This window comes from Gadus macrocephalus, chromosome 8 (genome assembly GCF_031168955.1).
Source record: "Gadus macrocephalus chromosome 8, ASM3116895v1".
NCBI classification, from domain to species: Eukaryota; Metazoa; Chordata; class Actinopteri; order Gadiformes; family Gadidae; genus Gadus; species Gadus macrocephalus.
The window spans coordinates 4,904,009-4,920,082 of NC_082389.1; the positions used below are offsets into that span (position 1 = coordinate 4,904,009).

General features: G+C 42.4%; 1 protein-coding gene and 1 long non-coding RNA gene across 2 annotated transcripts; both read right to left on the minus strand.

Annotated features, from left to right (window-relative positions):
- Window positions 1-4,744: 4,744 nt before the first annotated feature.
- LOC132462603 (7-alpha-hydroxycholest-4-en-3-one 12-alpha-hydroxylase-like) lies at window positions 4,745-6,768 on the minus strand. The gene has a single exon (XM_060058196.1). The coding sequence runs from the start codon at window positions 6,702-6,704 to the stop codon at window positions 5,169-5,171; it is 1,536 nt and encodes a 511-aa protein (XP_059914179.1). The 5' UTR covers window positions 6,705-6,768; the 3' UTR covers window positions 4,745-5,168.
- Window positions 6,769-8,572: 1,804 nt separating this feature from the next.
- Window positions 8,573-9,437, minus strand: LOC132462605 (uncharacterized). Its single transcript, XR_009526880.1, has 3 exons — window positions 9,007-9,437; window positions 8,834-8,891; window positions 8,573-8,693 (listed from the first exon to the last, which is right to left on the minus strand). It is a non-coding gene; the product is annotated as an uncharacterized LOC132462605 (long non-coding RNA).
- Window positions 9,438-16,074: the final 6,637 nt, after the last annotated feature.

Consider the following 16,074-nt stretch of genomic DNA (forward strand, 5'->3'; position numbering starts at 1 on the left):
AAAGCAAAACATCCATCATACTATGTACGGTTGATGTGTACTATGCATAACCTTAGTATGGAAAACATTTTTTGACAACTATGGCAATAAGGGTATTCTATAAGAGCCTTCTCACAATTAAATAAATGAAAGGACAACTAAAATCATATATTGTGGTTGCAAAAGGTAAGTATGTAGTGTTGAAAATGTAAGTTAGTTTCTGTTCAAAAGATGCATGCTTTACAAGGTAGCTTAATCATTACACACGTGTTATGTCTTAAAGATGAAAGTGTTGCTTTCTGTTATTAAATCGGTATAGCGGTTTGACCATAACTCTACACACTGCCTTCACCATGAAGATACTATAAAGTGCCTACAGAACTTAAGAGGTTGTTCAAGTGTTTATTAATGGAGAATAAACGTATTTGAACACTCTGAACTGCTGCATCGATGGCATGACTCCTGTTTTCAGTTTTTTCTGCTCTGTTTAACTCCTTCAACAAAAGTATGGCGCCAGTGCTGCCAGTACAGCCCACAAATTGTATTTTATGATTACGAATTACGGGAATTCTCTCGTCAGAATCTTTGAAGAATACAATGTTTTCTATTGTTCCTATGGTGGTCGATATGGATGCTGCTATCGCTGAAACCAAACATGGCTGACGTTGATCTTAATGTGTAAAATGCAATATTAAGCTCATTTCGGCAATAAAATGCGCTCGGATAACAATTCTCATAAGAAATGGGCCTTTTATTGTCATAATCTTCATTCAGTGATTGAATATGATGTTTAGAAATTAGCCAGCTGCTCGTGGCATTATTCATGCTCATTTGGGGTTTTGCATTCTGTTTAAGAAACCAAATTATATGTTATATCAAACAACAACACATCTTAAACATGTGGAACCATAAGCTACGTTTTTGTTCGCACTCCCCCTGCCACCCCAATGTTTTTTTACATCATCATATGACGTCTCAGGGACGGATTACATCAATTCCGGTTGGAATAGAACCACCAAAATGCCAATCTTTAATGTCCTCTGGGCCCTCCTCCTTATAAGCCGCTAGAGCCTCCAAGCATTACATTCTAGTAGAGTTCAATGCCCTCATGCATATAAAAGTGGTCAATCGGAGTAGCATCCTATAACTTGCGAAAATTTTCGTAAGATATTATGCAAACAAGATTTTATGAGAGCAGCCTTAATACAACCATTTTGGAGCTTCTCACCCTATCCCTAAGGGAGACGCCGTTTTTTGTCTCCCTTAGGAGACCTTCGTCTTTTCGTCTATTTACATTTGAACACCGAAATGACGAGATCACGGGTACAGGTGTCCAAAATGGGTTTTCTCAGAAGGGTGGCTGTTACTCAAACCCATCACACCAAACCGGGAACTGATGTGAACCACGATGATTGTGTACCTGTCTCATATTTTAAAAAGATATAAAGCAGGTGGTAAAGATTGATAATGACAACCTTGAACACTGGGTAAACCAAAGCGTCAGCGCGCCCCGTTGACACTGATAAGCTTAATGACTAACTGCCATTAAACTGAGAAACACTTTCCCAGAACTCTTTAAAAGCCCCCGCTCATTTGGCATACAAAGGAGAGAAAGTGAACCAAGGGTGGAATCGACATCGTTAAAAACAAACTCTCCCCCGACCGGGGTCGGATCCGATTCTGACTTTGACCCCAGTGGAAAGTGATCGTTTTAATCACATACAGATAATTCACCTGGAGGTATTTTCATGCCAAAGACTTGATATGGCCAATTGGCCTGTGTTCGGTGAGATATAATGTACATCATGAAAAGGCCACCTAGGCAACAAACCCGGGGAGGGAGAATAAGAGAGAGGTATGTGACAAGATTTAACAACCTTATTCAATCTCCAAACTGTGGAACAAGCTCCATCTTCATGTCAGGCTAGCCCCTTCAGTGCCCATCTCCTAAAAACTCATTTATATTATTTTGTGTTTAACTACGTATAAGATCTGTTTTTGTGTAATGTGTCCATTTTTTGTGCTTTTAATTGTTTTTATTTGTTTGTTTTATAACCAGATAGTTGAATTGTAAAGCACTTTGGTCAACTGTTGTTGTTTTTAAAGGGCTCTTAAATAAACTTGTACTTGAACCTATGATTTGACCTTGGCATGATTTGACCTTGGACCCAGAGTGATCTTTTTTGTCATCGCACACTTGACCCACTGCATGCCACTTTGGTGGGGGGAGGGTGGGGCTGAGGTGATTTACACCAAGGTCCTAAATCCAAGGTCATTACATTTCATCACATGACTTACTCTTAATATCTCTCCTGGGGATAGAGGTAGAAACTAAGATGTGCGCCATTTACATCAGCTTTTTCCTGAAAAGAACTGGAAAAGATCTGTAACGAATAAACGGTTTATATTTACAATGACCATGGTTCATAATTTGTTGGACGCATAATTTAGTTATATTCATCGATAAAAAGATATAAGGCTGCTCCAATACAGTGTACATTGTGTGCGCGTTCACGCGTGCCTGCGTGTGTGTGTGCGTGTGAATGCGTGCGTGTGTGTGTAACAGAGGCTACTCCCAACTCCATGTGTGCATTTTTAAGTGCATTTTTAAGCTGATCCACAAAGACATTACTTGTTAACAAAAGTCTTTCCAGTGATGGGCCACGTGCACCAACCAGGGCTTTTCTAAAAGTGTCCCAGAAAGAGGCACAGCCCCTGGGGCAGCACGGTGTCCGTCCGGGGCCACAGACAGGGTATGGAAAATAGTTTGAGGATTCAGGTGGTTACAATCTGCATCTTCAGCTCTAGTGGTCATCTCAACCTTTCTCACTGCTAAAAAAAATCCTCAAGGGGACAATAAATTATCCATCCATCTAAAACAACATTTTAAATGCACACCGCTGCTAAACTGACGTGTGGTCAGTATGCCCTGGTATGTACTCTGCAGGACCTTCAGCTAAGTGGGCCATGGCTCCAGAAAAAATTGACAAGGCCCTTCTGGTGCCAGTGTGGGAGAAACTTAGCGTAGGTTTAAGTGTCAACTTCCTGCATGACATCCACATGTCTCATTTACTTCTGCAACCACTTAGATGAACATTCTTGTTGACTAAGCTGGCTTAGTCAACAAGCATCTCAATTTCACAGTTCAAAAATATTTTATCGTCCACCCATGGGGCATTTTGTTGTGCAGTAGATAGTATACAAATCCAAGTCACACACACAATAAAAAAACAATATACAATCAATAAATAGTAGTCAATATATATATGTACATATATAATATATATATTGTAGCGGGCCAGTGGGTGTGGGGTTTCCACGCTACCAAGTTGAATGGATATAACGACACAACACACAGAGAGCAGTTCAAGGCCGAATGGTTTATTTACAGAGTAAATAAAACCAGGGTGGAAAAAGGGTCATCCACCTCTTATATGATATAGTACAATTTCATTCCACCTGTCTCTCTACCTCAGGCCATACCACGCTGCCAGGCGATCACACAGATCCTGCCGGTCCTTTGCTAGCATTAGCTTCTCTAGCCTTCCTTCTAGCTCCAACTTCCCCTGTCTGTCGTTTGCTACCTCCTTTAAGCCCCAGCACCCCTGTGCTTAATGATCCCCAGGCTCGCCTCGTTAAAGGGAGGAAGTCCATATATGGCTTGGGGGTGGAGCCAGCAGGTTGCCAGACCTACCACTCCCCTCACTCCTCCCTGGCGTCTGCCACAATATATATATATATTGACTACTATTTATTGATTGTATATTGTTTTTTTATTGTGTATATAGTTTTTTTATTTTTTATTATGTATATATAAAAAATAATACACATACACTATGCATATGGATATATATAAATAAAGAAAGGCAGAGGCTCAGCATATCCAAAAGTGTGAGTTGGGGTGGGGGAAGGTGTTATCTACGGTTCTTTCGAGAATTTAGAAGTAGGGTGGTGGCTGCCATCTGGCTCACCCCATCCCCACAGTGAAAGACTGGGAGGACTTTATGACGGCCACAAAGAAGAAAGAAGCCCCTTCAGTCTTTCTCTCACTTTTACTTATGCAGACTTCTAGGTAAATGGTTAAGGTAAATTAGCTAATGTTTCAGTCAAAATCAAAGCATTGCCGGCTTTATGAATGTACGCCACAATCACATACGGTGGAATTGTGGTCAATTGGTAAAAGGTGTGTTTTATTGTCTGAGTATAATTATTTCTTTTTTTATTGTGCTCAGCCATGTGACATCTTTATCTTAACTCATATATGTATATTAACTCATATATGTGGAGTAATTTGACCCCCAAAACGTTATCTCCTTTCCAGCTGGAAGACAGAGTTCACTGACACTACAATAGCCTAGAGCCTCATAAAACAGTGCACACAGTTGAAACGGGACTATTTACAGTATATCACACATTACTGTCTACACTTTATAGTTCTCTCCTCCTCATCCTGTGTCTCTTTGACCTATGAACAGGGATTTTCTCAGTAAGAAGAAGGTACATTATCATATGGCACATTATTTTAGGGGGACAACTGCCACCATGTGCCCCCCTTGTGGCCATGCCAACAGCTGAAGCTATATTTTAGAAGGTTCACGTGCTCAATCAGACAACGCTCAAGAATGAATTTCCTAACCGGTCTCAACTCGCATGCAATTACCACTTCCAGTTCCCATTAAAGAAATCTACACACATTATTTGCCTATATTAAAACCGCACATGCAATATTGCATACTGACATATAAAGTTAAGACAAGACAAAACATAAAGGGGGGGATTATGGCATTTTTAATGGGAATGTGACATGACATGGTAGACATTTGAAGGATTGCAGAATGACAAAATAGGTTAAGCAGATTGTTGAATGAAGCGATTTAATTTCTCCCTCAATCAGTGTCTGTTAGCACTACCTCTTCTTATATTTTAACTATTCTCTGAGCAACAGTAATCTACCCCCCACCACCACGCCGTCTTATGATGGCAATCTTAACACATGCATGTTTTTTTTTAACACATACACATGTGTATGTGTATGTGTGTTATTTAACATTTGATTTGTTAAAAAATATTCTGCCATGAAGCAACCATGCATCTTTAAGATACTGTACAAGATTAGGTGCCTGAAGACATAACATCAACCAAGTTTCAATTCATAACCATAAGTTTAACTCAAAAGTGTGATGCGTGATTTACAATCGGAGTCTGTATCGGAAACCAATATCTCGGGTGGGTTGCATGGCCCCAAAACCCCATCGAGTGCGATCAACGTCAGGTGTTTCCTCTTTAGGATTCTTGAGCTCAAAGTCAAAGTATAATATCATGAAGAACACAAACTGCTTCATCTCATTCATGGCAAAGAAGCGCCCGGGGCACATGCTGACACCAGCTCCCCAGGGCATCGTGTAGTACCTCAACTTCTTCCCGTTCTTGTAAAAATCGGTTTTCTTGCTGCCGTCTGGGTTGAGAAAACGGTCATATTTGAAAGAAAATGGGTCGGAGTGGATTTCAGGATCAATTTGAACGGCAGTGTAAGGGAAGAGGGAAACCCGGTCGGCTTGTCGGATCTGATACTCGCTGCCGTCGGCCATCTTGAGCTTCATGTCCTCCATCACGGCTCTGGTGAGGACGGGCGCAGCGGTTAGCCGCAGGGTCTCCTCCAGAGCACTGTCGAGGACCGCCGTCTTCTGGATCATGTCATAGGTCAGGTTGACGATAGAGCCGCCGACCCTCACATCCTGCCCAGATTCCGTCACCACCCGATCCACCTCCCCCCTCACAGCCGCCATGGCCTCTGGATGCTTCATGAGATACAGAAGTAGCCAAAAGGCTGCAGGCCCAGTGTTTCCCTGGGACGCCCACAGGATTAGAAACATGTACCGGTCTTGCATGAACTCCTTCATTCCTAGGTCCTCTCTAGTCTGCTGCAGTTCATTCACCCAGCCGCTGGGATTGTCCTTATTCTTGAACACTTGTAATGACAAGGTTTTCCAAAACAGCCTCAGCAGCTTCTTGACCTCAAACCTCTCTCTGGGTGATAGGACGCCATAGGCCAGTTTTGGGAAGTATTGATCATACTTACGAAACTCCTTAAACAGTTCATCAGATTGCATTCTGTCCATCTCAAAGGATTTCTCAGTGCTGCCAGCCTCCTTTGATGACACATTACCATACAGTGATAGGTACCCTGCCCTGAAAACAATGTTATAACTGTACATGAAAAGTCCATCCTCAATCCAGGTTTTTTGGTCTCCCCCTTTGCCTACACTGTGGAGCATGAGGTTCTGCAAATTTTTCATCATACTTTCTGTTAATAATACCAATCCATCACCCATCAGATGCCTGTTGTTGGAAACATGGGAAAATTTGCTTTCATTTTCCATCGGCTTGTAACCAAATACTCTGATCACCAGCTTCCTGGCAAAAGCATTGAAGTCCAGTTTGGCGCGGGCCTCCTTGACAACCGCACCAAAAGATGAAGGATCCATGAGAAATGTGAAGTAATTCCCCCCGAGTTGTACCGTGAATATGTCCCCATGTTTTTTCCTCATCCTCTCTAAAAACTTTGCAGTGTCCCTGCGAAACTCCAACACGTGGCCCAACCAGGGAATGGGACCCCGATCCAATGGGGGTTCATTGGGCCGTCGCCTTCTGAATGCTCCTAAAAGGTAAAGCCCACCAAATAGAGAGGCTAGAAGAGCCAGCAGGATAGGCACCAGTAAACCCATTGCTCTCAATCCCCTCTGAAGTACAAAGACGAAATGAGGGAGAGCTCAAATTCCTCTGTGATAGGATCTGTATGCTCCTCCTCTGGCCCTTCCTGCAATTGAGTCATAAATAGCATAGCCGTTCTACATACATGAGTAAAACAAACAAAAGATGGTCTATTTGTGCATATTTAACTTGAGTCAAATGATCTCCCCATGGGTTTTCTGCATGGGTTTCTCATATGACATCGGATAATAAACTTGGTTTATGTGCGTGAGAGGGCATTAACGCAAAATGTCTTGAAAAGCACAGTGCTGAAAAAAACCTATTTATTTTTCAATATTTAAAGGCCTGCAGGTTAACCGGAAGATTAACCAATGTACTTTAACCATAAAGTACTCAAAATATGTGAATCATTTATAAAATGTCTCCAAAATAGTGTTAAAGTCCAGTCGTTTTTGGCAGTAACGGGGTGTTTTCTTGACGTCACGTTGGAGACGTGGTGGAAGGTAGCCTCAGCCTAATATTAGAACGATGTGGGCAATTGCTCTGTCGCTAGCTTAGCCATTTTTTTGAGTTTAAAGGAGACATATTACGGTGTTTTCCCAACGAGTAAACATAGTATTTGAGTTCCAGCAAACATGTTTTTGAAGCTGTTTGCTGGAAATAGCTTTTAGGGAAAAAAGGATCGTCTACCGCTATTCCCTTCTGTTTCAGTCTTCAGAAGGCGCTGTTTCTGGTGTCTGTATGCATTGATGCAAATGAACTGCTGCCCATTGACCAATGAGCTGTCAGACTGAACCACAGCATGGAGGAGAAGGGATTGTTGCCGTTTGCTGACTCCTGGAGCTCTATAACTATATAATATATATAAGTATAACATAATAATATTATATACATTTATATAATATATAATATAATCGATCTAATATCACGGCTAAAAGCTATGTGCACCTCGGATGATATTATGAATAATAAAGACTGTGTCTGATGTCCTGGTACTACCACAAGTAAAGACTCGTAGTGGGGGATATCTCGGCCATGGTTGAGAAGAATTGGGGGGAAGGAACTTTGGCATTGACTCTCTGAAGTCCATGAACCGCGAAATGGAGAAGAAAAGGATTGTACTCCGGGAGCTGAGCTGCCGGACTAACTCCGAGTTCCCCGCGCCGGAGCTGCCGGCCGCCGTCGAAGCCGTCCGGCCGCAGTCCGGCGGTGTACTCTGGGAGCTGAACTGGTGCCGAAGCTAGGTGGCAGCTCCAACGGACGAGCAGCTCCGGCGGACGAGCAGCTCCGGCTGGGGTAGCTCGGCGGCAGTCCGGCAGCTCAGCTCCGGAGTACAATCCCTTTCTACTCCATGTCTCCTCCTCCTGACTTCCCTTCGGTGGCAGCTCCGGCGGGGTGAGCTCGGCGCCAGAGAAAGGGATTGTACTCCCGGAGCTTAGCTGCAGGGCTAGCCGAGTTCCCCCCGCCGGAGCAGCTGGTCCGCTGGTCCACAAAATCTTAGCGATGCACTGATAGGAGGGGAGTGGGGAAGTGGGAGGTAATATTCAAATGTACCCCCTTCCTACGTAAGGAGGGTGCGCCGAAACCGACTTAAATGTGGGCGGGCTTAAACGTTTAAGCCAGCCCACATTTAAGGAAAATTCCGCGCAGCATCATGGACTCAGTATCATGGTTTTACCCTCTCGGGCGCCATCTGGTGGCGGAGATCCGGCAGCACATTCTCAAACATCAATACAGCACAGCACAGCACAGCACAATGACTTACCGGTAATATGGAAAAAGGTTCATGCATTTGATAGACTTAGACATTCCTACTTTTAACTTGCACAGAAGACTTTGCATCATTGATTTTTATTTTCACCCCAGGCAAGAAATTTTGATCTGTAAAGAAGAAAAAAAAAAAGCTTCCATAAATGTTTGACAAAGGCAAGTATCAAGGTATTTTTCTGGCCCATAGCAAGCAACCCTGTTCCCGGTTTCCAGGTCCGTCAATTTCCCAGCGTCTAGAAAGGAAACAGATTGCGTTTCTTATAGGCACAATAACAATGCAAGATGTGAAACAGATAATTGAAATAAGTGGAGGGATTACGCTTTAGTCTAGCAATAGTTGACTACAAGACTAATTAATCACATGACCTCTCACCTGTAGCCCTCCTTGCACTCGTCGCCGTTTTCTGTCCTGCAATCGGTCTTCCTCAGATCTTAGTGATTTTATGACAACATACAGTAACTATGAAAACATTCACGTTGGTCTGTTGGCAGTGCGTAAAACTGTTTTGTCATTTGATTCAAAAGTGTGATATTCAGGGCTCTTACGGTATGGGGAAGTTCTGCAGGAGAGCGAGACACCACCATCTCCTAATTTGCAGCATGTTTTCCTTTGAAGAAGGAAATGCAGGAAGATGTTAATATGTTGTAAAAAGAAATAACACCTTGTACACTAAGCATAATGTGTCACGATTTACACATACCTCTCTGAAATCACAATTGGCCCCCATTACAATGTACAGAGTGTACTGAAAGTCAAGAGGTACTGGTTAATATAATGTCAGGCGTGTTCCGAAGGATAATTTTTTTTCAATACAAATTAATGTGGTTTTAATGTAGCAAACAAACATTTTTACAGACAACAGCAATGCTATAACATACTGATTAGGTCTTACCATCAAAACAAACACGCCACAGTTGTTGGAGCACCCTTGCTTTGTTAGGCCCTGAGGTGTGAACAATGTATTTTAATAAAAGTATGGCAATCGCAGTGATACACCTGTCACGCACATACACACACGCACATGTACGAAGGCAACACAAGGTCAATCAAAGTAGCTGTGGGTAACAAATGGACACAAAGAATGAATAAATGAATGTATTTCATTACATTTATTTTGATCATTGTCAACGCAGAATTCCAATATCAAAATGGAATGCACTATATGCAAAGAGTAAGGCCATGCATTCAATGTTGATATTCAAATCCTGTTATTATGCCTTATCTTATGGTGGTTAGTGAGGTCCCCCCTTCACTTTAGGGGTCTTTGAGTGTTATTAATTATTATTATTATTCATGTTTAACCTCTGTTTTCCTTTTATTCCTAGTCTGTTTTACATAGTTTTGAATGATGACTATATGCTCTGTAAGGTGACCTTGGGTGTCTTGAAAGGCGCCTCTAAATTAAATGTATTATTATTATCATACTCTAATTCAAGTGAATGATTTATTGATTACCTTCTTTATTTCTCTCAGACATACTCTAGGGTAGAAACACACACAAATATAGCGCATTAGTAACTGTTTTTATAAACCCGGATATGAAATATGATTTTTTTTAAGCATTGCAGTGAACCTACCTGACCAGAGAAAATAAGGACACAGACGGTCCATCAGAGAGACAGACAGACAGTCAGTCAGTCAGACAGACAGACCATCAGTCAGTCCGACAGACAGACCATCAGTCAGTCAGTCAGTCAGACAAAGACAGACAGACAGACAGAGAGGAGTTCTTAAAAGAACTGTTGGTTTCGTAATGTGTGTGTTATGTGGTGCAATGTGCAGGCAAATCTGGAGGGGAAAAGCTAAATTTAAATCAGGTTTCAATGTTTCACGAAACATATCTTACCAATGTGGAGAATATTACCATGATAAGCAAAATATTGGAGTTTATTTAATTGTCCTCATATGTGGACGCCATGCCCGAGGGCATGGCGTTAAAAAAAGATGAAAAACACTGCCTAAATGCTATTTTTCAAACGACCTCATGACATAAACATGAGGCCTATGCATGTTACTTCCATGAATATTTTAATGATGAACTTGTTGGTCTATCCATACATTAGTTTATAATGTACACGAACAACAGAGAGCGGCAACTTACCTCTAGGCAGAAAAGCGCGCAGTATCATGGACTCAGACGGAAATACGTTCTCCCGCTTTCTGCAGAAATCGGGAGAACGTAGGCCTATTTCCGTCTGAGTCCATGATGCTGCGCGGAATTTTCCTTGGCATGCCGATTTATTTTTTTCTCCAGCCATTACCATCAATCAGCTAGAGTGCAATCTTCATCAAAGTTCTGCTTATTATATGATTTCAACATAATGTTCATGTCAATGTGCAGACTATTACACAATATTTATCAGATAAAATAAGTTTAGCCACTTACCTGTCCACAGAGACTCCGGATGCTTCTGTGCGCCGGGCTGTGCGTGTTGAAAAGAAATTAACCCCGTGCGGCGCTTGGATAAATTTCCGCTGTAACAGGTCTCGTGATATCCTGTTGACCTGGTCGTTTTTGTTTAAAATAAATAAAAGGATGTTCAACTGTGTATCCTTAAACATGACTTAGGACAGGGAAATAAGTAAATTGAATGCAAATTTAGTCGTCCAAAAGAAGAAAGGTGAGTTTTAATCGAAATGTGCATCTTGACAATTACGCACGGGCCAAAAATATATTTTGACCTATTTATATTATGCGGAATTATGTGAAATTTTAGCAATGAAGAGTACACTAGTATGTTGTCTGGTATGTTGCATAAAAACAAGAGTAAGGGCAATAGATTATTTTTAAAATATGCTGTTTCATTCGTCCCGCATGCGTGTTTCAAACGTCCCGACTAGGCGGGGCGTTTGAAACAAATGTCAACATACGTTCAAAGTTAAAAAACAGCTCGATCATCCAACATATGTATTAAATTTCACTTGCAACTAAGAGAACACACCTGTGAGTTGTTGATCACATGTTAAAATTATTTGTATACGTAACGTCATCTTTGAAAAAGACGTTTAACTGAAAAGTGTTTCAATCGACCCGGCTCTCCCCTATTTCCGTCTGAGTCCATGATGCTGCGCGGAATTTTCCTTAAATGTGGGCTGGCTTAAACGTTTAGACCCGCCCACATTTAGCTCCTCCTCGATCTGCGGGCTGCAGTCAGGGGCACTTGGCTGGAGGCGGGCTGCTTCCAGAAATGCGTATCTCACTCAAAAAATCATGTACAGACTTATTTCAACGTTTGTATGCGTGTGGGAGCACCATCCACAACAACACCCCAAATCCCAGGAAAAATGCTGTTTTCATAATATGTCCCCTCTAACACGGTTTTAAACTCAAGAAGTCACGTGACGTCTTAAGCTCCATTGCTGTGTCGTATGTACTTGTGGTTTAACCTGCAGCTGCGGTTTACCTTGATCGCAATTGCTGTGTCTTCAGAGAAATTCACATCAGACACTAGAGGGCGTATTTTGTGTGTGTTAGTCTAATCTCGAAACTGACGTGGTTTTAGAGGAAACTAAACCAGTTTGCAGGATGAAACAAGGCTCCATTATAACCGACACACACACAGAATTAGTTTTATGAATTATTATTAATAGGTATGATACATTTACACTTATTACATCTAATAGGCCTTCAGTGCAATACAGGCTACAATATAGGAGTTGCTTAACCCTTAGATGCACGAGTGACTGGACCCTACACTCTTCCATAAAATGACCCATGTTAGAATCAATGTGTTTTTATGCCATTTTTGTCATTTTGGTTAAGAATAATCACTTGTATAATATTCAGTATTATATTTAGGACCACACAAGAATGATTTCATGTTTGAAATACCGTTATTTTTCACTTTTTAACATTTTTGAAAAAGAAAATTACCCAGAACAGCAATAGAAAAATGTGACCATCCATCGTCCGTCCGTCCGTCCGTCCGTCCGCAACTGTCCAGTCATTGACAGTTCCTCTCTCTTTTCCCTGTATTGCCTTCTTGTCTCATCACTGTATGCAGTTCAGACAAAATACCTGTTTCTTGCTGTGATCATTGCACACAGGTACATTGCATTTCCCACACCTATTGTTGACTTTACGATCTTTGTTACTTGGGCAGATCTGACCCCTCTTTCTCTTTGGTTGGCCATGTCTGCTTCTTTCCTGTGGCTGGGTTGTGGCTTTTGACTCCCCACACCTTTCCATTGCTTCAATAATCGGGGTTTGCAGTTGGGGGCATCCTTCCAGTCAACTTCTCATGTGTGGTGTGACAAGCTCCTTTGACAGCTCTTTGAGGAAGAGCCGTCGTGCATTCGTGATGCTGCTCTTGAGCGCTAGAATATACAACCCTAAACTCCAACCTAGCTAGCCTACCCTGGCCCACTCTCGCGCATCTGTGTTCGCGCTCTTGTGTGATTGCGCGTCCATGTACTTGGAATGGGTGGAGTCAGAGTCAGCGTTGAAGGAGAGGGGGTAGGACCATTTGAGTTGCGTCTTTTCAAAATCTGCTGGCGTATCGCAAATGGGTAGTAACGCATTACAAGTAACGCAAATGAGTAAAAAAGTACATTTTTCGGCTGACGAGTACTTTTCACGTTCCTTTTTTAAGTCTGTAATTTTACTCTTACTCGAGTAAATATTTGATTTAAAATTCTACTCTTTACTCAATTACATTTTCCATTGTGCTTTCATTAAAATGAGTATTTTGATAAAAACATTATCTTTGTTGACTGTAATACAAGCGTACACGTTAGCGACGCGCTTTCCCTTGGTTGCAACCTGAGTCGACCGTTACGTTGGGACTGAGGACTAGAAACGTATGGATGCAGACGCGCAGGAAGATATTTTCGCCAGGGGGTGCGGAGTTACGGTCCTCGTAGGCTATAGTTTATATAATTCTAAAGAAACTATGTTACACTGTATTCTGCAGACCACTCACAAACTTGTTCGTCATTGTCGTGTCTGGCTCTGTGAGTGTGCGTGCATGCTATGTGCGTAGGCTGGATAAATCTGATTGCCCAATCAGCCAACCAAGTCAGTCTCGTTTGTGTTTAATTGGTTGTGTTCCTACAAAGCTCCTGCCTTTTGTCACATGCACAGAGCTTAATGCAATTGCTTTTGTTGTACAACTTGTGAAGAAATGTTTTTAGGAGTGCATCTCTTTCTCTCCCTCACTCACTCACGCATTCTAACCAGCCGCGTGCCGTCCACATGGGCAGGTGGGGCGGCGAACTCCCTGCAAAAGCATGCTCCCAAAAAAAATAGTTCCTCAAATCATTGCTCCAAGTTTATTGTTAATAATGTGATTGTCACATTAACTATCTATAGTTTCTGTAGGCTTTCCGACAATTTTTGGTCTGTTGATATCAAATTGATGGTGGTGATTCTAGTTGAGTTTAACGTGTCATGCAATGTGGGGCGGCGGAAGTGTTGTTATTGAGAGATTTGCACACATCGTCGGGCCAAGTTCCAAATCGAAGGTCTGCTTGATTGATGACTTGTATTTCTACTTTTCATGTATTTGCAATGCACTCGCTAAGCCTGTTGTTAAAATAAAATATGGAAGAAATAACTTCCCTATAAGGGACATCATATATGACGAGTGTTGCGGATGGCACTTCAAAAGCGTGCAGTAACATTAGGCTATTAGTTTATTTCTTACTCACAATTAGTTTAGTTAACATGTTTTAATGTAGCTCAAAATATATATGTAAAAAATATAAATTGTGGGTGTGGTCATACGCAGTAGGATACTACTCGCTTACCTAAACTCGCTTACTAAGTTCTCGCTTACTCAATTTGACGTCATAGTTAGTAGGAGTAGTAAGCAAGTACGCGGTTTCGAACACACCCCATAGGGTGTGTTCGAAACCGCGTACTATGAGATCGAAAAATATGAATGGGTGTCAATGGAGAGAAAATAATTATTTTCTGGTCCCAGTCTTTATATGCCCTGGATTACACATATGTTGTGTGTGGATTGAAATGATAATTTTTCATGCAAAGAAAACTAAAAATGTTCGTGAAGAAGTTTGATAATTTTAGGTTTTATGTGAGGCCGCTTTGTGAACTACAGCTCTTCGCTGCTCTCGACGCATATGATATACGTCACCACACCCGCACTTGGAACTCGGCACAGAGATGGCGATCTCTCTGCTCCACTTCAACACTTTTTTTCAAGGCGATAAAAGCATAGAAAGAGGTGAAAACCACTATAAGTCGGGGCATGTGGAGAGTTTTAGTTATGTGCCATCTCTATGTGCCACTCTATTGATTGCTACACACCTAAAGTGAGCACGGCAACTTAACACCATACAAAGTGGGAGGAGCGAGCAACACAGAAAGTCACACTGGTCGTGTGGGCCTAGTTGTTGTGGCCCTAAACCACGGCTTACACCGGGATCCCACCGGACGCGTACGCGCCGCGGAACGGCCGCGTCCTCTGCCCTGCGTCCATTCCTACCGGGCGAGGAGTAACGGCAGCGTAGCGCTGCCTTGCGAGCTAGCCGTATCCACGCGAGATCACGAGATCACGCGATAATCCTAAACCTAACGTACTCACCTTCCACTCCCAAAACTATTGCAATTAAATGCCACGCTTTGTCCTTTCTGACATTTTCCTTATAAAAAGGATGATTTGGTACATAAATGACTTCATGTTGCTGAACTTCGACAATGAGTCTCTCGTCGTCCATGTTGCCGACCCTCTGAGACCCACCGGTCATGACGTAATAATGTTGACGTGAAGTTACATGAGCTGAGTATTGTGTTTTATTTTGAAAATTGACCGGATGCTCTATGGCTTTTACTTTTCACTTCCTGCCCGGCTCGACCTGCTCTGTCGAAATTGACGCGGTTTAGCAGCGGCTCACGGCAAAAATAGAATTGGACGGAAAGATAGCGCCGCGGCGCGGCACGCCGCTCCTGGGACGCTGCTGAAACGTTCCGCGGCGCGCCCGGTGGAAATGGTCTCATTGATTATAGTGGAAGCGATCAGCAGCGGTGAACGCGGCGCAGCCGTCCCGCGGCGCGTACGCCTCCGGTGGAATCGAGCCTTTAGTGTTTATGCCAGCGGCCGTAACTGACGCAAACATCAGTCTAATCATAAGTGCTAAGCATCACTCCCTTCCAGGTAATAAACGAAACAATGGTTCTCGATACTGATGGATTTATTGCTGCTCCGTCATCTCACCGTCATCATCCGCTATAGAGTGGCGAAGTCACGCCCCTTCCGGTAGGGCTCATGGGACCTATGAGATCGAAAAATATGAATGGGTGTCAATGGAGAGAAAATAATTATTTTCTGGTCCCAGTCTTTATATGCCCTGGATTACACATATGTTGTTTGTGGATTTAAATGATAATTTTTCATGCAAAGAAAACTAAAAATGTTCGTGAAGAAGTTTGATAATTTTAGGTTTTATGTGAGGCCGCTTTGTGAACTACAGCTCTTCGCTGCTCTCGACGCATATGATATACGTCAACACACCCGCCCTTGGAACTCGGCACAGAGATGGCGATCTCTCTGCCCCACTTCACCGCTTTTTCCAAGGGGAGGATAAAAGCATCGAAAGAGGTTAAAACCATTATAAATCGGGGCACGTGCAGAGTTTCAGTTATGCCGATGGGA

What these genes read in the sequence shown, in the direction of transcription:
- LOC132462603 (XM_060058196.1), bottom strand. Translation starts at nt 6,704, where the DNA reads ATGGGTTTACTGGTGCCTATCCTGCTGGCTCTTCTAGCCTCTCTATTT.